The sequence below is a fragment of the Callithrix jacchus genome, chromosome X, assembly GCF_049354715.1.
Source record: "Callithrix jacchus isolate 240 chromosome X, calJac240_pri, whole genome shotgun sequence".
In the NCBI taxonomy this organism is placed as follows: domain Eukaryota; kingdom Metazoa; phylum Chordata; class Mammalia; order Primates; family Cebidae; genus Callithrix; species Callithrix jacchus.
Window position 1 is genome coordinate 16,445,843 of NC_133524.1, and position 23,744 is coordinate 16,469,586.

Below are 23,744 nucleotides of genomic sequence, written 5' to 3' on the forward strand. Positions count from 1 at the left end.
GTAGAGAAAAGAGAAGGAAAAGGAGAAGAGAAAGGAGCATTTCATATTTATGTAGGAAGCATGGCAGCAGCCTTAGTATTGGAACCTGCCGCTGGAAATGTCCACAACACACTTGGCAGGCTTTCTTGGTGGGCCCTGGCATGGTAAGTGCAAGTTTTGTTATTCCTTATGGGTTCCGAAAAACAAGACCTTACCTGTTAGTGACTGGCTTCACATCATGTACCTGGAGGAGCTGGCTTCACATAAGTCATAAAGATGCACTCTAATAATGTATTTAGAAGTTGTTGGCTAAAGTTCTAAGCCTGATTCTAATAGTACTTCCTCAATGAAGCTTTTTTTTAGCACTCCTTCAACTATATCTATTTTTTTATCACCCACTCAATTCCTCAGTATTGTATCTATCACTGTTTTATAGTTCTTTACTTTCCACACAGGGCTTAAGAGGATATTTTGCTATAAAACATGGCAAGCATTCTATTAAAAATGCAAATAGCTGCATCAAAATGCCAATTCATAAAATTTTTAGATCAGATAAGAAAAGAGCGATTTTTCTGGAAAAGACCATTGATCTTTTTTTTTTTTTTTTTTGAGATGGAGTTTCGCTCTTGTTACCCAGGCTGGAGTGCAATGGCGCGATCTCGGCTCACCGCAACCTCCACCTCCTGGGTTCAGGCAATTCTCCGGCCTCAGCCTCCTGAGTAGCTGGGATTACAGGCACGCGCCACCATGCCCAGCTAATTTTTTGTATTTTTAGTAGAGACGGGGTTTCACCATATTGACCAGGACGGTATCGATCTCTTGACCTTGTGATCCACCCGCCTCGGCCTCCCAAAGTGCTGGGATTACAGGCTTGAGCCACCGTGCCCGGCTGACCATTGATCTTTGAGAGTTAAGAATACAGCTGTTTCCCAATTTAATTTCTCACTGGTAAATGGAACAGGAATGGTTTGGCAGTTCTACAGGAAAGAGCACGTGTGCCTTGTGCTTCTGGTTTTTCCAGATGTCCGTTGCTGAAGGTTTAAGGTGTGAGTCTGTTCATGTGTTTCTAAGGAGCAGTCCCTGTTCAAAAAGGCAGTGGGAAAACTGAGTGGGGCAACTCACACATGGACGCCCTGTGCATCAATGTGCGTTCAATTCAAAGACAGACCTCATTTGGTAGCAATCTTAGTATGTCATTCTAATGAATTAGAAAAAATGAGAAAATGGGATATGAATCCCCATCTGGATTCATGGGGATAGTATCAGAAAGATTTCCAGTGCCTTTGCAGAGTGCTAGCAACATTTAGTTAATACCTCCCTGGGTGCTATGTGCTTACATGAGAAGCCAAAGGTATCTGTTAAGCCACGTAGGAACTGCAATCGGCTGGTTGATTCTCATTTGGAGAAAGCAAGCAAGTGGGCAGTGATTGGAGTGTCCAGCAGGGGGCTGGCATTCTCTGTCTATAAGTAACCCTGTTTCCTCTTCAGAGCCGCGGCTCAACGGAGCTGCTGTTTGCTGGTGAAGCCTGTGACGTGCAAAGCACCCTGCCTATAGGATTTGAGGATTTCTCAGTGCAGTTTTTTCATACCCACTTTAAACCTTCAGATTCTAAATATCAGGAAAGACAGCAAATGCTGTGTGAAAATAGCAGGCCAACTCAGACTAGAATGGGGGTAGAAAGAGCTGATGCAGAGTGGGTTTAATTCTAAGGTTTTTTGTTGCTAAGTTTTTGTTGTGGTTAACTTATTGAATTTAGAGTTGTACTGCACTAGTCAAGTGAGGGCCAGAGCAGCACCAGTGTCAAAATAGTGACAGACAGTTTTGAATATATACTTAGTATATATGTACTCAGAGTATTTTTATTAAAGAAGACAAAGAGCCCAGCATAGATCTCATCTTCATCTTCACCTGGTTGCAAAATCAATAGTTAAGAAATAGCATCTAAGGGAACTTTTAGGTGGGGAAAAAAATCTAGAGATGGCTCTAAATGACTGTTTCCTTCTAAACTTGGAAGTGGACCATTTCATGCATTGCAACATCTCCAATCACAGTGCGGATCTCCCCGTGAACGACGACTGGTCCCAGCCGGGGATCCTCTATGTCATCCCTGCAGTTTATGGGGTTATCATTCTGATAGGCCTCGTTGGCAACATCACTTTGATCAAGATCTTCCTTACAGTCAAGTCCATGCGAAATGTTCCAAACCTGTTCATTTCCAGTCTGGCTTTGGGAGACCTGCTCCTCCTGGTAACGTGTGCTCCAGTGGATGCCAGCAGGTACCTGGCTGACAGATGGCTATTTGGCAGGATTGGCTGCAAACTGATCCCCTTTATACAGCTTACCTCTGTTGGGGTGTCTGTCTTCACACTCACAGCGCTCTCAGCAGACAGGTAAGTACTGGCTGAAAGTTACATGCTCTCCAAGGGTGGTAGATGCCTCGGTAAATGAACTACCATGTCGGGACAGGGAGCTGTTTGCACAAGGGGAAAGTTTTACTCAAACTCGGATTCCTATCCAGGCAGGTTTTGTTCTGGGGATGACTTCTTGAGTAGAACATTGGTTTGAGAAAGAGAAGTGAGAGAATAATGGGGACAGAAGGAGAGAAATGAAAAAAAAATCTCTAAGCAGAAAACTGAGGTGGCTTTTCTGGAAACATATCTATTTAGCATTACCTTTTCCTAACTTCTCCCTTCTTGCAAAATTAATTGACCAGTGAGAAAGACAACCATACCCAATAGAGTTTAAACCTCAGGCAAATATTTTTTAGAAGCAATTCAAAACCTTCAGAGAACAGGAAAGTTCCACTGCATTTCTTCAAAACATTCTTTCAGAAACAACCAAGAGGAGAAAATGAGCCTCATTTCTCTGAAATTCATTTTTCTCAGACAGTTTAACTTTTCCCACAGCTGATTTTGTATTTGACTCTCTGTGACAGAACAATCGTTTGCCGGTTTTTCTAAGTCTCTCTTAAATGAAATCAAGCATTATTTGAGTTTTTAAACTTTTCTGGAGAAAGCTCTATTCAAGGTTGACTTCTAATTTTAATATCTTTATTGACATACTTCCATATACCATGTTTCTGGGACTTATTGTGGGGAGGAAGAGGGAGTTCACTACAGTTTTTTATTCTGTGAAATATACATATTTGCAAACTGCATTTCCTCTGTGAGCACATTGCATAAAAGCTTACATTTATCACTCTTAAAACTTCATATTCGTTCTTTGAATATTTATCAAGTGTCTAGCATGTAAAAAGCACTTGCCTGAATTAACAAGTCAAGAAATAGCTGCAGGTTGTTCACACAAATTACTGAACATACTTTATGTACTTCTGTTCTCTGGAAATTGGACATAGTAATGAATAGACTTTCAGACACAGCATAGACCATACGGTGAAACAAACAACCCAGAAAAACTGCTGCAATAAACCTGATTATAAGTGATTATATTCACTTATAATAAAGTGTATGTTATGTGTTAAAGATAAAGAAGGATTTGAGAGTGTTCCGGAAAAGACATAGACGCAGCTCTTGAAAGTTTATACTCTGAAGAAAATGTCCCGCATTTTAATACATGTGGTGCTGGATTCTCATTTTATAGAGGAACAAACAGTTCTCAGATGATCTGGCTTTGTTAAGTAATGGGCAAATAAAGATAGTGTTATTGGTATTTGTAGACATATGTTTATGCTTAGCTACCTGAAGCACACTGCCCGGCACACAACATTTTCAAAGACTGAAAAGTAATGGTCCAGAAGCAAGGTTTGCACATTGTACCGACTTGACAGAGTTTCTCCATTCCCTCCATTCCCCTTTGGCTTGCTCCTACCCTGCACATCTGCTGACCAGATACCAATGACCACAGACAATTTCATGTGTTGATTCAGGGCTGGCAAACTCTGGAGCTGGCAGAAGGGCTGTGGCTTGTTACCAATGGCCGAGGGCACTTCAGGATGAGGGTAATTTTCTTAATGGGAAGGAGAAATTTTGGTTTCCGGGTTCGGGAGTGCAGTGGTACAGATGGTGTTTACTCTCTTCTTGGGGAGAAAAACAGAAAGGAAAGTGAGGGTATGGAACATAAAGAGGCAGCTGCAGGCAACTCTTCTCTGGAGTTTCAAAGCAGACCAAGTTCACCATCAGCAGAAAGGGAAAGCTCTTTCAAAAGCCAGGTTGCACTCCTTCACAGCTCCAGTGTGTTCCCAGTAAGTTTATAGTTACTGCCTGTCCTTGCCAAGTTCGGAAATTACTAGAAGCTCCCATATTGCTAACTTTTTGTGTTTTTCTAGGTCTTTAAAAAGCCGATGATCACCTGAATCACAGGTAGTGCATCTAACCAATTCCAATAGGAAGAATAGGTATTGAGGTAGTTAAATGATCAAGACTGTACTTTTCTATCCATCTCATTTTTTAAAGCAATGGGATTCTTATATCTTATATCTCATGAAGTTGGAAGGGGGAATAAAGATTCTATATTTTTTCTTCTCAACAAGGTGTAATCTATATACATGGAAACTGAACAAGTTTCATGAATATATTTTTACATATGTCTATAGAGCTGGATAACCAGATGGAGATGTAAAAGAGTTCCAGCATCCCCCAGTTTCTCTTATGCCCTGTCCTAGTTAATACCCCATACAGAGGCAATCACTATTCTGATTTCAGTCACCATAGGTTATTTTTGCCAGTTCTTTAATCTTATATAAATGGAATCATATAGTAAGAACTCCTTTGTGTCTATCTTCTTATGCTTATCATTATCTCTGTGATATTCACCCATGTTGATAGGTGTAACAGTGGTTTGTTCTTTTTAATTGTGTGTGGTGTTCCATTGTATGAATATACTTTGGTTTATTTATTCATGCGAACACTGATGGAAACTGGGTTGTTTTGTTTGGGGATGATGATAACCTGCTCTGGACATTCTTATTCATGTCTTTGGGGGAATGTAAGTGTTTATTTCTCTTGGGTATATGTCTGTCAGTAAAATTGCTGGGTCATAGGGGGCATATATTTAATAAATATTGTCGGTTTTCAAGGTGGTAGTCTGTATAGAGGTAGATTGATGAAAGAGTGAATGAACCAGAAGACCTTCCAAACCAGATGATCACCAGAATCACAGGGGAAGTTTAAAAACATACAGATGCCTAGGCCCTTTCCTAACTCTACTGAAGCCAGGGCTCTGAGTCATGAGTGGGGCACCTATTGATAATCATCCATCCCTGCCCCCATACGTTGCCCAGCATTGCCAGTCCTCATTCCAGCTTCCCTTCTGTAGTTCTCCCCTTCACTGAATTAACTTGAATCTTTGTCAATATGAAAAGAATATCAAGTTTCCAGAACAGTTTATACTGGCATCACCAGCTCAAAGGGAGACTTCAAGACAGTTTCAGAAACCAGAATTCTGGGGATTTGCACAGCTGAGCAATTCCAAGTTTACATTCAAGCACCGTCAATATTGATCCCCATCCTCCCTCTCCTCCAGTACTTTCTCTCCTTACACACACAATGATATCCTCATATACGGTGGTTGCACTGATGTGTTCCTGGCTCTGTTTCCTGTCTTATGCTGTGTCCCACCCACTCTCCAGAATGCTTTCTCCTTTCCTAAATACAAGATTGTATATCTCATTCCATGTGGAGTATGGGCTTGGAATGAGCATCGACAAACCTGTGTTTTAGACATTTTCCTGCCATTACTACCCATATGAGAAAGTGGGACTAAGTCACTTAACTCGCCGACCTTACTTTAATCATCTATAAAATGATGGAGTTAAACTAGGCAATTTCTATGGTCCCTTCAAGTTCTAAAATCCTAGGTTTTTTTTTGTTTGTTTGTTTTTTCTGTCTTCTTGCCTGCCATTCAGAATTTGACTCAGGTCTCCTCCTTAAAACCCTAAGTTGGGCCATTCTAGCCCAAATTTCCTGACCCTCTTGAAATATGAGACTTATTATCTGAGACATGAATTATCTTGTGACACCTTTTATGTTTCTGTTTTGTTTCTTTATTTTAGTCTTCATATATTTATTGCTTTACATTTTTAGGTAGATTATTAAGAATGTTGAGGGCAGAGGTTTTTAATATATTCTTAGATCTTCCATAGTGCCCCACAAGTTTTCTTGTGCCAAATGGGTGATCAATAAATATTGACTAATTAAAATTATGTTTAGTTAATGCATACTATTTTCCTCATTTTTATTCTTTATTCTACTTTTGAGGATTAACCTGAAAGCATACTCTTAAAAATAATGTATCAGCTGGGCATGGTAGCTCGCCTGTAATCCCAGCATTTTGAGAGGCTGAAGCGAGTGGATCATCTGAGGTCAGAAGTTCGAGACCAGCCTGGATAACATGGTGAAACCCCTGTCTCTACTAAAAATACAAAATTAGCCGAGCATGGTGGTGCATGCCTGTAATCCCAGCTACTTGGGAGGCTGAGGCAGGAGAATCACTTGAACCTGGGAGGCAAGTGAGCCAAGATTGTGCCACTGCACTCCAGCCTGGGTGACAAAGCATGACTCCATCTCAAAAAAAAAAATGTATCACATAGTCACCTGCTTATCTGTTCTCTATCAAGCTCTCATTATCTGGGTAGATAAGAGAAAAACTATTTTTTGTGAGTCAGTAAATAGATTCAGGGGATAAATAGATGGGTGGATGGATAGATAGATGGCTGACTGGCTGGTTGGGTGGGTTACATGTATGAGTGGACAGTAGGGTGAATAGGTGGGTGAACAGTTGGATAGATGGAGATTTTTTTGCATACGGTTCCTTGCTATTAGATGTCCACCTTTGTGCTAGATGCCTCATTACTATGTAAATGCAATTTGAGAGCTAAAATGGACCCTCAATAGAAAAAGGGTGAGGGTGGTTTGTGTTTTCTTTTCCAGTAAGTGTAAGATTTAAAGTTGAACTTAATGTTGACAACATGTGTAATGCCCAAGTTATATGAAGCCTGCTTCAGTACTATTATTCGTTGTTATTTCTTACTAGAATGGGGCTGGGAGAATGAATTCTAAAGACAGATGGCTATGGCGGTTCCACTGTAACATGATTCTTCTTTGATTCTGTGGAAAGACTGGTTATAAGTTTCTTTGTCATTTGGAATGTGGAAAGAAACAGGAAGGTGATATATTTCTGTAGACTTCTTGAAGTACAGATTCTTTGAATTTTCCGCAAGGAATGTATGTGATTGTAGCTTTCCCAACATCTAGAGCTGTATGATCTAACTTGGTAGCCACTAACCACATGTGGCTATTTAAATTTGCATTTAATTTAAGTGAAATGAAAAATTTCATTTCCTCCTCATACCAGCCACACATCAAGTGCTCAGTAGCCACATGTGGCTAGTGGCTACTCTATTGGACAGTACAGATAGAGAACATTTCAGTCATTGCAGACGGTTCTATTAGACAGTTTAGAAAGAGTTTGCTATATGCTTTGGGGTCCAGATTTCTTCCCCAGGATACACGTTTGCTCCCCTCTCTCACAGAGGGTATAAGGAATTGCTCAGATAGGCAAATATCAAATGCCTCTCAGCTGCACAGGCTCTTTCTGTCTGTGAAATATCTTCTATTGGAAGACATACACAAGTGAAGAGGGAAGAACTGAAGCAGCCCAATGTCATGTGCAGTCACAGACTTGGGGAATTTAAGCACCCCATTGATGAGGTTTTGAGACTTTCCGAAGTATACATGAGGGGTCAACTTTCCAAGTCTGCACTGTGAACTTGTGTCTGATCCTTCCATTCTTTTTTTGTAGGTCCTCTTCCAGCGGCTCGTCTCTCTTTTATATCCTCCTGCCCCAAGACTTGCCAGAACAAACACTGCTCTAGCCAAACTCTTCTCATTGCCTCCCACATGTGTCATCAGACTTCTCCCCTCTCTAATTTCATTTTCCCTTCTCCGACGGCTGGGCCTTATTCTCTCCATCTACCCAGATCCTATCAGTCTTTCAAGGGATATTTCAAGTCTTTTCTTTATGAAGCATTCCCTGATCTTTTGCTTTCATTGATTTATTTCCCTTCCCAGGATGTTTCTGCCTGTATTGTTCATTATATGCCAAATCTATCCCGACTTGTACTGCTGGGTCTTTGTTAGAGATGTGTTTTAAACTTCCTTAATCATATGGGGTGATCCACAGGGATCTGTGTCTTCTACAACAGCCAGGCCCACTCTGCATTCAGTAAGAGTACAATAATTACATCTTCATTGATGTTTGAGCAGTGACAAAAGGATAAAGTCCAGCAGCTAGAAGTAAAAGTCATCTTAAAGTTCACACCCTTGTTTGACACAGAGACCAGAAGAGGTAATGGGATTGAACTTTGTCACAACAAATTCAGAATGGAGTCAGATTAGAAAGAACCCCTTCACCCTCATTCCATGTCTTTTTTTTTTTTTTTTAATCCTGCCTCAGGTTTATTTGTACAAATAGCACAGGAGGACCCCAGCCCCATGCAGATGGCAGCCCCAGGGGAGTTACACCAGTCCTTCTGTCCTCGCATTGGCAGACAAAGATATCTATTCTGAAGCCTTTGTAGGGGCCTGGGCACCTTTGAGAGCCTGAGCTGGAACTGAAACTGGAGCTGAAGCCTGGGCCTTGGTTTGATCCTTGGCCTTGGCCTTGACCTTGACCTTTGGCCGGCAGAGCCTGAGCCCCTTGGCAATGCGTGCCCGAGCACGCTTCCCAAGCTTGGGGTGGGCAATGTAGGCAAGTCGATCAAGCTTGCGGCTGACACCCTTTGGGATGTTGGGCTTAACCTCCTTGGGCTTTACGAGGGCCTTGATGGCCTCAGCTCGTGCACTCATGGCCTTGGCATTGTTGGCCTGCATCTTCTTTAGGCCCTTCTTGTTGTGCTTCTTGGCAAAGCGCATGTTCCTCAGGAACTTGGGGTCCACCCCCTTAAGAGACTCGTATCTTTGTGATCGGGGTTTCTTGATACCATTTCTGTGCCATTTTCGGGACTGGTTGTGTGTGGTGTGGTTCTTGGACTTGGCCATGTCTGCACCCAAGCCGCGGTTCCCCAAGCTCCTAGGACCGGAAGAGCTCATTCCATGTCTTAATTTCTTCAGGAGAACTGGAAACTTTTCTTCAGAAATCATCGAACACAGAGTCTGATTCCATTTCCCTTTTCTGGACAATGGGGACTACTATGCCAAAACCTACCCTTCTGAAGGAAAATACGCTGAGTGACTCCAGGGTAATCCCCTTCTAATGGGTTCAGCCCAGTGATTCCAAAGGCTCCTCTACCATTCGAGAGACCCAGCTTCATTGATTGCAAGGAGACTGGCCCCTTTCTCACAAGAGAAGACTTATTTAATTTCATTTCTTGTAAAGCATCCTTCTAGAAATGCTTTACAGGAAAGTCCCTCTGTTGGAACCAGTTTACATGAGCTGCCAGTTCATAACTTCTTTATGCTTTGATTTTCCTGAAACATATGCTGCCTGTCTCTGGAAGGAAACAACTCACGTCTTTCCATGGCAGTGGAACTACCACAGCTGCCAGCAGCTTCTGGGAATGGTGAGAAGGCAGGTGCTGTGGAAGTAAGGTTTCCCAGCAAGACTCTTTCAACTGGATCTCTGTGGGAGAGGAAAAGGGCAAAAAAGAACTTTGACCTTGTCTCTCACACATTATCTGTTAAAGTGTTAGGCTTTTATGTGGCTAATTATCATTTCTGGCAACTTAATATGCAGAGAGGCAAAATGAAAGCAGAAGCATGAAACACAGAGTATACCCTGAAATGGCTCCCTGCTGAGGTTTTTTGAACTGTGTCTGTCAATAACATCCTTTGAAAATAGGCTAAATTTGCATTTTTGCACTTATAAGTCCTCCTATGTGTGGAGTTTGCATAATTAAAACACATGTTTTCAGAATAAAGGAAAAAATTTCTCCATTTCTTCTTTTTATCTCCTAGTAATAATAGAACAAGGGATTTTGAAGTTCATTTTACGTATTACACATCATTTCCTGAAGGAGGTCTTCCCTGACCACTCAATCTGAAGAAGTAACCAACACTATCCCATAATCTAATTTCTTTATTTCAGGTCTACTGAGGTGCAGTTTATATACAATAAATTTTTTACATGTGTATGAATTTTGAGAAACATACAGTCACATCACTACCACCAGCAGCACAGACAAGACAGAGAACATTTTCGTCACCCCCAAATGATCTCATGCCCCTTTATAATCTCTCCCCTCTCTCCACCTACACATACTGACAACCACTGATCTTTTCCAGAATGTCATGTGAATGACATCACATAATATGTAGCTGTTTTAAGTCTGGCTTCTTTTAACTCACTTTTTTGCATGTATCAGTAATCCACTCCTTATTGCTGAGCGGTATTCCATTGCATGGATATACTACATTTTGTTTATCCATTCTCTAGTTAATGAGCATTAGGGTTGTTTTTGGTTTGGGTGATTATGAATAAATCTTCCATAAACATTCTTGTGCAGTTTTTGTATGGATATATGTCTGCATTTGTCTTGGGTAAATATCATCCAGTATTATTTTCTTGAGAATTCTTTTGTTCATTTGTTTGTTTATTGTCTCTCTGCCACCACTAGAATATAAGCTCCAAAAAAGTGGGAGCCCATCTCGTTCTTTGGCATATTCTCCGGCACTAGAACAGTTCCTAACTCATAGTAGTAGGTGCTTGATAAGCATTTGTTGAATTGCTGAATGAATGGATGCATGAAGAGAGGAATAAAGGAATGAATGAATTCTAGTAGGTCCTACTGAGTAAACCCGGAATACTGGATTATGGTCTGTGAATCATATTGCTCATTTCCTTTCATGATTAACAGAGTGACTGCAGGAGAACAATGGTTCCAAACCTAAATGACAAGAGTTTACCCAGATTTTATGGGGACTCTTGAGGTGGGGGCATTTTTAAAGAAAAACCAAATAATATTACAACTGCAAAATTAGGAAGAGAAGTGGATATTTAAAAACCTTTAGAAATCACATGTTCGATTTAGAAATATTAATAAATCACAAGTTTAAATAAGCTGGTAAAATTCACAAACATCATAAAATCCAGAAAAATAACATATTATCTATTAAATAACTGCCTGACACACCTTTGTTATATTTGTTTTCTTAAATATTTTGGCTTCATCCTCATTTGTTTCCTTTTAAAATGACATTATTTGGTAAAATCCCTTTCTATACAGAAAACAGGAGGAGATCAGTCTTCTAGCATGATTGATTTAAATTGGCTTTTTATTAATGAGAGATTAGAAAACCTTTCTTTCGTTGTACTGAACTGAGCATAGAAAGTCAACACCAAGGCAAAAATATGCCAAATTGCAGGGTCTTTATTGCCGGCGGCCACAGAGGACTCACGTGTCTCCAACCCGTGGCCCCAAAAGGAGGGTGTCAAGACCTTTTATACCCATACAACCACCTCGGGAGTGAGGGTGAGGGGCGGGGGGGGGGTGAGGGTCTTCAGACATTTCGAGGGCTAGTAGAGTCTGTAAATCACCTCCTGGGCAGAGATGAGGGTGAGGGATTCTGGACATTCCAGCAGATTCCTGGGTGAAGATGAGGGTGAGAGGCTCCGGATATTCCGAGGGCCAGGGGACTTGACATTCTGATTGTTACTTAAGTGGTTCACAAAAGTCAAGATAAGCATTTGTTTACACATTGTCTGGGTAGGGTGGAAATTACAGTCCTTAATTACTTATTACAAGTCCAGGGGCCAAGGTGGCCTGGGTTTGGACTGCTTGCCTGTCACATTTGGGTTACAGAGAGCAGTTTCAACAGAAAGCTGAGGTATAGTTGAGGTATGCAGTTTTACGGGGCTTTTACCATGTCACGCTTTCAGCTTCATATCTCATTATTGGCAATGTCATGTATATGTTTAGGATTAACATCAAACTTGAAAAAGCCACTATCAAGTTTCTTTCTTATCTAGACTGTAAAAAACCCAATGCATTTCAAATTTTCTTGTGCCTTGAGTAATCTTAAATACTTATTCAACTGATGACGCCTACTAACCTATTTATCATGGATGTCTTCATATTATGAGTTTTGTGTTATCTCTATCAATGTCAGTATTCTGTGAGTATGCACAGCATCTGTGACTTTACACAAATATATTCACTATTTGTAATTTGGCTACATGTTTCTGCTCTATGAACACAGACACTCATAAACTCAATTTTACTCATATATTTGGATTTAAATCTACCACCGTATTGTTTGATATTCACTGGTCTCACCTGTTTCATAATATTTTTTCCTCTCCTTCTTGCTTTCATTTAAATTAGATATTTTAATTATTCTATTCCCCCCCTCTCTGAGCTGGTTAATTATACAAACTCTTTGCAATTTATTTTAGGGGCTACCCTAGAGTTTACAACAGCATGTATCCTTGACCTATTAGAAGCTACTATAAATTGAAACTTTCCTACTTCCTGGACAATGCAAAAATAATAGGACACTTTTAACTTAATTTAAAATTTCCTCTTGCCTTCTTTTTTTTCTTTTTTTGGTTATTGCAATTCTGTATTTTAATTCTCTCTAGATTTAAAAACTTACATTATTTTTATCGTTTGTACATATACACAAATATTTACCTTTAGATTTAGATTTAGATTCCACTTATTTACCTTTTCTGTTGTTCTCCATTCCTTCCTGCATCTCTCTGGCTTGATCTGAGATCACTCTACTTCTCCCCAAAGATCTTCCTTCAGTGTTTCATTTAGTGTACACATTTTTTCCATCTTTGTTTGTCTGAAAGTGTCTTTGATTCATGTACTTTTTGGAGGCGATTTTCAGTGGGCATAGAATCCTAGGTTGGCAGTTCTTATCTTTCAGCACATTACAATTGCCATTCATCGTCCTTTTGCTGTATCTGACAGTCAGATGCCAGTTTTATTGTTTCTCCTTTAACAGGAGATGTTTTTCTCTTGGACCGATTTTAAGATTTTTCTCTTTATTTTTGATTTTCAGCAGTATTGCAATGAGGTGCTTAGGCATGGTTTCCTTTGTATTTCTGCTGCTTGGGGTTCATAGCATTTCTTAAATCTGTGGCTTGAAGATTTTTGTCAGTTTTGGAAAATTCTCAACCATTACAACTTCAAATATTGCTTCTATCTCATTATCTCTTTCCTCTCCTTCTTTGTACTGGCTACACATAAATAGAATAACTACAGGTTAACTTTAAGCTTTTTTTTTTTTCAGTCTGAGTCTTGCTCTGTGGCTCAGGCTGGAGTGCAGTAGTATGATCTCAGCTCACCACAATCTCTACCTCCCGGGTTCAAATGATTCTCTTGCCTCAACCTCCTGAGTAGCTGAGATTACAGGCATGCGCCACTATGCCCAGCTAATTTTGTATTTCTAGTAGAGACAGAGTTTCTCCACGTTGGTCAGGCTGGTCTTGAACTCCTGGCCTCAGGTGATTTGCCCACCTCGGCCTCCCAAAGTGCTGGGATTACAGGAGTGAGCCGCCATGTCCAGCCAACTTTAAGCTTTTAAGGTGTTTTCCCCTTTGGTTGTCTGCTTTTACTAAGGCAGACAATTTCATACTAGAGTCAGACCGCTGTTACCAGGAAGTATTTTAAGCACAATTTCATGTCACCATTTTGCCACGTCCCATAAATTTCCTACTCTTTTCTGTATTTGCCATCCTTTTTTGTCTCACTGTACTTCAGTCTGGCCATTTTCAGTTCTCTAATCCTCTCTTCAGTTGTGCCTAGGCAGCTTCTGAAGCTTCCATTTAATTCTTCATTTCAGTTATTATATATTGAATTTTCATTTTGTTCCATCTTGTAGCCTAATTTCTTGAATTAATCAGAATATATTTTAAAATACCTTTCTGGTAACTCTAACATGTAGAACCTCTGTAAATCTGTTTCTATTTATGTATAAAGAATTGTAAATAATTTGAGACTCTAGATGGTATAATCTTCTCGAAGAGATTAGCTTTTATTTCTTGAAGGTAATTAGGAAGTGACATTACATCTGATGCAGTCAGAAATTGAACAGATTGGAGGGTGGGCTTTGGTCTTTGTGAGAGTTGGTCTATTTCTGGTTTTCCCCTGTCACTGAGGCTTACCCCTTTGGGCATCTCAGCTAGAAGCCTGCGGTGTTAACCTGGGTTTCTCTCCTTGGTGGGCCCTGGACTCTACTTGTTTTCCCCCTTCATCCTAAAACTGCTGGAAGCTCAGCTCAGCTCTCACTTTCTCTACTACTGCTTGACATTTGGTTAAGGCCTTAAGAGGGAAACGATGCAATAACAACTTCATGTTTTTGCACATCATTTCTCTCCAGGATTTTGGACTCTCAAATCCCTATTACCTTGGTATTTCTCTGATGCTTTCAAATAAATTTTTCTAACTTTTCATCCCAAGACGGTTGGTCAGCAACAAACTAGTTTGCCATTATCAAAAAGAGAAAATCCTATACTACTATCTCCCTAAAGACCTGATCTGCTGCCCTTAAAACTACACACATCCCAGTTTCTTTAAGGAGGCATTCAGAGCTACCTATTCAGGCCTGTGGCATCAACACTCACAGCCTCAAATTATCTCACCAATTTTGAGTGAGAGAAGTGAGTTCTGGCTAACGTCAAAGTGAGTAGGTCAGGAATCTCAATTGATGCCTGCAGCAGTGGACATTGCCAAGCATGTAGGTACATTAAAGCCTCCGGGATCTTTAAACTAAGCCAGGACTCTTAGCCCCAGTAAGCAGGAACTACAGGTGACATTTCGCTATTCAGTGATTGCTAACAGCTAAAATTTCATGGGAAGGAAAGAGCCAGAATGTTCCTAAGGTACATTTCTTTAAACTTCACATCTTTGAAACTTTTTCTTTCTTTGTCTTCTTTCTCTTTTTTCATATTGTTTTTGTATTGTACTCAGGCCAGCTGGCCAGTGGTGATAGCCGAAGGTTACATGAGAAAGAAATAGGGGGAAAATGCAAAATTTGTCACATAAAGAATTTATTTTCCAATGTGAGGAGAATTTGCTGTGACAATAATGTGTCTGTGTGACTCACTTCTTTCTTCATGCTGTCTACACATAAATAGAATAACTGCAAGTCAACTTTAAGTTTTTCAACGTTTCTTTTTTCCCTTTGGTGGTGGTGATTTTTTAATTAAGCTGGGCTACTTCATGCTAGCCACAGGCCTCTGTTATGAGAAATACTTTAAATACAATCTTAAAACAATAGAAAATTATGCAAAAAAACAAAATCACAGTAGTTACCCCATGAGTATGTATGGGAAGTACTTATTTCTTTTTAAATAAATGGTGATCAAAACAGGTTTCTAAGAGTTTCATTATTATCTTTTCTTCTCCCTTTACACTTTAGGTGATTGGAAACATCATAGAAAAACAGGAAAATCAGATTTTGGCATTGTTTCTTTTCTAGATTGTGAACAGAAGTGAAATTGAAGGTTAAAATGATGATTTAAGGACTACATGTACAGTGGGATGAAGACAAGTACAGTCAATATTTGGTTTTAAGTATTCTTTACTTGTGCTTTCAAAAGACCCAAACATCTAAATTGCTATAGATAAACATAAAAATCTCTGCTGACTTGGGGATCAAGAGACCCAGGTCTAGTCTTGGTTCTCAGCTAACTAGCTGTGGGACCTCTCTGGGCCTCAGTCTCTGGTCTCAGTCTCCTCTTCTATGACCTCTAAGTTTTATATTCCATAGTTACATATGAAACAGGTTTGCAATTAGACATAGACTTCTTTGTCTGTACCATGATAGCAGCACTTTATATGCTGACCTAGCAGCATCTTTTCTAAGAGTTCTTCATAAAGGCAGATGTAAATATTCTTATATGGTTCATTAAGGACTTTTCCTAAATGTATCTTGCTTCCCCAGTTAGATTTCAAATTCTCAATTGGCCAGGGACTTTTATATCTATAGTGCCAAGTGGAGCCTGAGATGCCAAATTAGTACTTAAATGTGCTGTTAGAGTAAGCATCCTGAGTGATAAGTGCTTAGTACTGAAAGAGCAAGGACAGGGGTCAGTGGCCTATTGTCTTCATTATCACAAATTAGTAAGTTTAACAGGTGGTGCTGTGTGAGATGGAAAATGAGCTTACCTCTGTTTAAACTAGGAACCAACAGCCTTGGTGTGGACAGGCAGAGAACAACAGAAACGATAAAACTTTTGGCAAACTTTGCCTGTAACATTTTAGGCTTTGTGGACCATACAGTCTCCATTGCAATTCTGGAGTCAGAATTCAATCGGTCTCCTCAATTCTATACTTGTAGGATGAAATCTGCCACAGACAATGTGTAAGCAAATAGACATGGCGATGACACAATAAAGCATTATTTCTGTACCTTGAAATTTGAATTTTATGAGATTTTTACATCTCAAAATATTCTTCTTCTTTTGATTTTTTTCTCAACTATTTAAAATGCAAAAACCATTCTTAGCTCACGGGCCATATAAAACCAGGCAGTGGACCAGACTTGGTCGATGGGTCTTAGTTTACTGTCCCTAATATAGAGTGTGCATGCTTTCTAGGGTGGTTATTTAGCAGTGAGAATTTCCTACTTGATTGGAGTGGGACCTAGGGGAATCCATGACCCCTTTTCAGTTAGCCAGGACAGACTTCCTAAGGAATATTATAAGGAAGAGACATACATCTATGTGATGTTTCGGGGTTTTGAGGCATTGTCCTATCATGCACATTAACTTTTTAGATCATTTGGAATCCTTATTATTATCTCTGTTTTTAGATGGTGAAATGAGGGTTCTACATCACATAATTAGAAAACAGTAAAATTGAGAATCAAGCCAAAGTCTTTAAGCCAAGTGTTTCTTCCAGCATGACCTGGGTCCTGTGTGATGCTAATAGCTGTTTAAATGAAATAAAACGAGAGAAGTTTAAATGGAGGCTTAGCTGGATTCCAATTTCCGTGGGTGGCAGACATGATGGCAGGGCCTGGTCAATTGTTCACTGGGGAAATAAAGGTGTAAATAGATGCTTTTCACCACCTCCTTTTAATGTTTCTCCCTAGTTTAAAGTGCTGCTTTCTCTAAGGTCTTTTCATTATAGGCTCAAGTGAACTATTTGCCTCAAAATTGTCAAAAAGAGGAATTGAATTTAGGAGAATCATGTCTTTGGAGTAAGTCGGGCTAATAAGCTGGTATCCAGAGTGATTTTTGGGTAAGAGGGCTTGAGAGGAGCGTTTGTGGCTAGGAGCATGGCAGGCAGGAGTGGGTTGTCTTGAGCATCTTGAACCTATTTCCTTATCTGAAAGTAAGCCATTATAGGCCAAACAAATTGGATGAATAGTTCTTGATTTTTAGTATTATTGTTTATTTATTTCATAAATAAAGTAGGCAGAAAATGAAGAAGACCTAGACCCTACTCTTAAGAAACTGATACTCCTGTTACTCAGGGTACATCAACCTTCTTAATTTCAAAAATGGAATGAGCAAAAATGTCACTGAGTGTCCCGGGTTTATGCTTTGTTTGAACTCTTATGTACCTAGTACAGGACCATGCAAAAGTAGCCGCCTACGATATGCTTTGTATTTGCATTTGTACATGCTAGAGATGTTACTTTTTGGGAAGTAGAGAGTTCTGTGTCATTTAATCATGGTGTGTTGCACTGAAGCTAATTGTAGGAAGAAGCTGTGAAAGCAGGGACGTTGCCCTCTAGCAAGCACCAGGGTTCTCTGAAAAGTCATGGTGCCCAGAAATATGTGCAGAGCACTGCCTGTTGGCTAGAAGGGTCTTGTGCATCTGTATGAAACTGGGAGATGTGTATGCTATAGATCATTAAGAAAAGATACAGAATTGTATGCTCTCAATTCTGTACAAAAGACAAAAGGAAAAAATTGGAAGGAAATATATCAAAACATGACATGCAAAACTTACAGATGATTGTTTTTAGAATTCTCTGCTGTCTAAGTTTTTACAATAAACTTTTTGTGGTTTGATGATAACTTTTTAAAATGAAAAATGTCCTTCAGAATAGCTAAATGCCTCTTAATGACCTTCCTTATTGATGCTTTTGCTGACTCAAAGCAACTATTTCAGTTAGTTTTTGTTTGTTTGTTTTTTGAGACAGAGTCTCAGTCTGTCACCCAGGCTGGAGTGCAGTGGCATAGTCTCAACTCACTACAACCTCTGCTTCCTAGGCTCAGGCGAGTCTCCTCCCTCAGCCTCCTGAGTAGCTGGGACCACAGGTGCCTGCCACCACTCCCAGCTAATTTTTTTTGTATTTTTTTAGTAGAGAAGAGGATTCACCATGTTGGCCAGGCTGTTCTCAAACTCCTGACCTTGTGATCTCCCGCCTCAGCTTCCCAAAGTGCTGGGATTACAGGTGTGAGCCACTGCACCTGGCCTCAAACAAGTATTTCAGTTATTTCTTAAGATACCTCTGAAGCTGCATGATAACAAGCTTAAGAACTATTTCATCTTTCTTCCCTTTCTTCCTTTCTTGCTGTTTCTTTTTTTTTCTTCTTAAAATTGTATTGGGGTAAAATATACATAACAAAATTTGCCATTTTAACCATGTTAAGTGTTCAGTTCAGTGGCAGTAAATACATTCACAGTGTCATGCAACTGTCACCATTGTCCATCTCCAGAACTTTTTCGTCTTCCGAAACTGAAGCCCTATGTCCATTAAGCAATAACTCCCCTTATTTTTGTCATTTTCTTTTGTTTGCTTTCTTTTGTTTTATTTATTAATTTGGGGGGATCACATTTAGTACAGCACTATTATTCATAGTGGGGAGAAATTCAAAAGCATTAAGTTTGAAGAGATGTCTGAGTTTGAGCTATGTGACTTGGGCAAATCACTTTATAAGCTTCAGTTTCCTACTCTTTAAAATGGGGAGAGGAGCATCTATTTTTAATTATCACAGGACCATTGTAATTTTTGTAATGATGTAATTAAGTAATATGTGTTGACGTCTTTATGACATCTTAGAATTCTTAGTCAAAAGAGTGAGTGCACCATTAGCATGGCTGCTATTTTTGTTCATAAGGGAACCAAGAGGTTGTTGCAGAAACCTTGACCAGTTGACATTCTGGTGGACTGTCTTTCCTTTTCGGGAAATACAATAATAACTTTTTTTTCCAATCAAGCTTGTCCAACCTGCAGCCTATGGCCCAACACAAATCCATAAAGTTTCTTAAAACATTATGTGATTTTTTTTTTGCTATTTTTGTTTTTTAGCTCATCCGTTATCGTTAGTGTATTTTATATGTGGTCCAAGACAATTCTTCTTCCAGTGTGGCCCAGGGAAACTACAAGATTGGGCACCCCTGATTTAAATAATGCTGTTTCTCAAAGTGGGTTTGAAATATTTAACTCATTTAACTCCTCACAGTAAGTAAGGTTGCTATCTTTAGTTCTGTTTTGCAGATGAAGAAAATGGAGACATGAAAATCTTGCAGTTTAAGGTATGGACTCAGGAGCTAGATGCTTTCTGTTTAAACCCTAGCTCTTCCACTTGCTAGCTGTGTGACCGTGTTACTTAACCTCTCAGTGCCTTCATTTCTTCATGTGTTAAAAAAAAAGATGACAATAGTAATAATTATCATCTTGTATTGTTCTGTAGAAGCAGAGGGAAAGCTTCCTCTAATTTTTGAAAAGTGTTGAGAACTTTGTGCTAGGCACACAGTGAGTACTATATAAATTTTTGCTAAATAACAAAAAATAAAAAGAAACTGAGACAACATGCTTTCACAAAAATAGGTAATCATAGAAGTGGGACTAGAGTGCAGGGCTCCTGGTCTTCATCTGTTCCCTCTCTCCTTGTCTTGGGCTCCTGCGCCATATGGTGGTGCCTCCTCAGCACTGCCAAGATCAACCTCCTGGGCCAATGGTCCCAGTAAGCTGTAAAGTTGGGTTACCATTTCACCATTTATAAAAACTCTCCCAAACATTTATTTAAATCTAGTGCTGTTAAATTTTTATAATTAGACACAGTGACTCATATGCCATGATGGTATTTTTGAGCTGTAATGATTCTTATTTTGGAAAAAAAATGATAGTGCATTTATTATGATAATTTAGAAATTCCATTTTTATCCTTAATGATTTGAAATATATTTAAAAACTGAAAATTATCTTGGATATTTCATTTTCTATATAAACTGACCAGATCATGAGAAAAAATGTACATAGTAGTGGTGTCCATATCCCCTGGCACACCTCTGAGGTCACTTACAGACCTGGGCTTCCTGTGTTTCTCTGATCAAGGGTGATCTCTGGCCATGGAAAGGTTTGGGGCAGGCTGAAGTGCCCTGGAATTACCACCACCAGACAGTTCTCAACCAGAGATGAGAGCTGGTGACTTAACACCCCACTCTCCTCATCCTTTGGGGGCACAGTTCTGGAACGTGTTCACTGTGTTCTCTCAGGGCATTCACAGTAAGCATGTGCTCCAGTTGCCCACTGTAGTGTCCTTTATTGGCTTTTCCTACCTCCCTGTGCTTCCTAGCATCCCATTCCAAATAAATTTCTTGCATCTAAATCCTTGCTTCGGGGTCTGTTTGGGGGTGAATGACAATTTGCAAAGGCAATTTATGAGCCTGAGTCTATTATATCTTCCATGTAGAGCATGGTTGATTTTTCTTTGTCATTGTGATTTTTTCCCCTGTTCTCTGTGTATCTTCTTTGCTACACAGTAGAGTAATTGCAGGCTGTGTCTAACTACAATTTGCAAATGGGATTTTGAAATGTTTTTCAAACATTTTGGCTCATAAAATTTTAACAAGTTATAAATATATGTTCTTCTCTCCATAACATTTTTGAGGAATGAACAATGTGTGCCAGGATGTTTGCACACCTACTGAAATTAACTGGATTACTACTTTCCTTTGTCATTTTAAACATATCCACTGGCAACTGTAATATTTCATCCTGCATATGCCCTTCTGATGCGCTCCCTTACAGGATTAGCATTGAGCTTTTAAATTGGATCACTCTGTTGAAACTTGTTTTTAGTCCAAGGGTCAATAGTCGCCCAACTCCTTATGAGAAAGTGCCGTAAGATGTCCAACAACTAATCGCATCTCTCTTTCCATTTTATCCCTAAGCCTCTACATCCCTCATATCCCAGGATCAGTACCTTCCCAATGTCTGTAGCTCTTTCTCTAGCCTTATTCCAGCCTGTGGTTTCTAGTCCTTCACTGGTGCCATTTTTCACCTTAGCTCTAAGGTCAAGGTCTCACTCAGATGACCCCTGCTGGCCCTGAGGCCTCTGAATATTTTAAAGAGCCCAGACACTACTCTAGGCCTCAGGCCATAGGGAACTGCAAGGCATGTATATGGGGGGTGAAAAAAACCCTTGAAACCTTAGCTAAATTCTCTGGAAAGTGTCTTCTGGAACAATGAACCCCCAAAGTGAAGTTCACATGCTCCCGGAGAGGTGTGGCCTGATCTAACAGGTAAGGGAGGAAAGTACCAAAACCTCTATTTATATTGATTTTTATTAAAATATAAGGATGAATTAAACATGAGTAATATGTAGAATCTAAATTGAGGCTCAACCTCTCAATGACTTCATGTGATTGGATTCCTTATCATGTGTGGCTCAGGCAGCAGGAATGGGTGGCCCACTATCTAGAAGACTCAAATAGGACACCCTTACTCTTCTTTGAACTTTTAGCTTAAGGGAAGGCATTGCCGACTGATGTGTATTGTGTGTAATCTAGTTTTAATTAAAATAATCTCCTCAAATGGGCAAGTGGCTTAAAAATATTCCTGCTGAACCAAAATAGAACAAAACAAAACCCCACAGATTGTAGATGATATTAAAATTGCAAACTCAAGAGACTAATATGAATATAACAGAGAAGACATTTCCCTCATTCCTGGTATAGGTTCTAATCAGGTATGACACATTAAATCACACCATAGTTATAATAAAGCTTTAATGATGGCAAAAGGTTCACTGTCAATAAACTAGGATAAAATATTTAACCAAAAATATTTAAAATAGTTTTTAAAATTGTATTTTTGTTAGCTTATCTTTTACAAATTCTACATTTTAGCATATATTTACTCCCTGACTTGTTTATGAACTCTTGTGTAAAACTACCCACATTCAGCAATGACCATTTCCTAGAATTTTTTTCTCTTTCTTTCTGTGTGTATATTGTTGTATTTTGTTTTGCTGAGCTTTGGAAAGTAAAGTACAAACGTCCTCACATTTCACCCCTAAGTATTTCAGTGTATATTTCCTGAGAACAAGCATAGTCTTCTATACAATCCAATGCCACCATCACATTGAATGAAATTAACAATAATTTCTGGTAACATAGAATGAAACTATTAGTACAGTAGTACATATACATAATTTATACATTAACATACATAGAATGTAGGTATATGTTCAATTTGTTATTACTTTCTTAGTTAAAGCTCTATTATTAAATAATTTTTAAAGAATAGGAGTTGGTATACTTCTCTAAGTGCCCCCACTCCCCCTCCAACCTCCAATCACCCTTACTCTAGCTTTCTCTTTGGCATCAGAGTAAACTGACAAGGTCCAGATCAATGTGTCTGCAGGGAACTGGCCCAACTTGTGTTGCTAGATGGAATATAATTTTTGGTCTTTTCTTCCCTTCCCCATGTCTTCTGTCTTCTCCCCTTTCCTCTCCTCTCCTCCTCTCCCTTGCCTCCTTCTCTCCTATCCTCCAATTTCCTTTCTTTTTCTCTTGTTCCTTTTTTTCCCTCTTCCCCTCCTTCTGTCTATCTCCTCAGTAATTCTGCTCTTTTCCTTTTAGTCCCTCAGGCTTTCCTGCCCATGTGTGAGAGCAGGAAAATTGGGGAATTATTTATTTAATTGCCCTTTTGCTGGAGCTCTTCACCCCTCCACACCCTGCTGATCACACACCCAGATCTGTGAGCTATAAAGCTGAAAGCTTGTTCCCTTCATGCAGGGACAGAAATTCTTTCCTGCCCCATATTACTGCTCTCTTTTTTCCCCATCCTGGTGAGAAAAACTAGAGTTTCACCCCTCTCTAACCCTTTACCTCTCCATGTTGAGCCAAAAGCAAATCCCAAGACATTTCTTTTCCCCAGCTCAGCTTCTACAGTCTCTCTGAATCACAGAGGTTTTCCAAGAAGTTGGTGCTCATGTACAAATTAAAGCAATGAAGAAAAGGAGCCAAAAGATGGAGGAATGCCAGAGCAAACAACCTGAAGACCCCCAAATATTAATACTCCCTAAACACAACAGGCCACCAAAGTTGTAGAACATCCTTGCTCTCCTTCCTTTGTTCATTCCTGCAGGAGAATCCCTTTTGACTCTTCTTAGCTGCTCTAACAGCATGTGGCTTTACCCCATTTCTCCCCATTCTTCCCTCATTGATGTTGTCAATATTACTTGAAATGACCACAGGGACTCCTTATTCCTTTCTTTATAGGTTCCTCAAAAGCTTGAGGCTAAGAATTGCAAGTCCCATGTGGAGGGTAGAATAGCGAAGTGGGATGTGAGTTCTGTGTGTTCACTCAGTGTAGCACCTCAGCTCTTAAAGTAATGGGGAATGTAATACCCAATACTTTCTGGCTATTTTGTTAACATATCCCCACGAGCTCCTTGCCAGTAAAGAATTGTCTCTTGTTCAAGGATGAGAATACTGAAGTGCAGAGTCCACGGTTCATCCAAGACCATACAACTAGTTGGCAGAATCACCATTAGGAACCACGTCTCTCGATCCTAGGTCTGCACTGGATCCCAGAAGAAACTAGAGTATATTAAGAAGGGGTGAAAAGGAGCATTGGAGATATTTATCCTGGAGAAAACATAAAAGCAT

The 23,744-nt window shown here is 39.6% G+C and overlaps 1 protein-coding gene across 1 annotated transcript in view; it reads left to right on the forward strand.

The window, feature by feature from the left end:
- The first annotated feature begins 1,471 nt into the window (after positions 1–1,471).
- GRPR (gastrin releasing peptide receptor) overlaps positions 1,472–23,744 on the forward strand; it is a 37,543-nt gene continuing 15,270 nt past the window's right edge. The window contains exon 1 of the mRNA XM_008989005.5: positions 1,472–2,370. Within this exon, the coding sequence (XP_008987253.1) occupies positions 1,958–2,370 (413 nt within the window). The 5' untranslated portion in view covers positions 1,472–1,957. The remainder of the gene's footprint in view (positions 2,371–23,744) is intronic.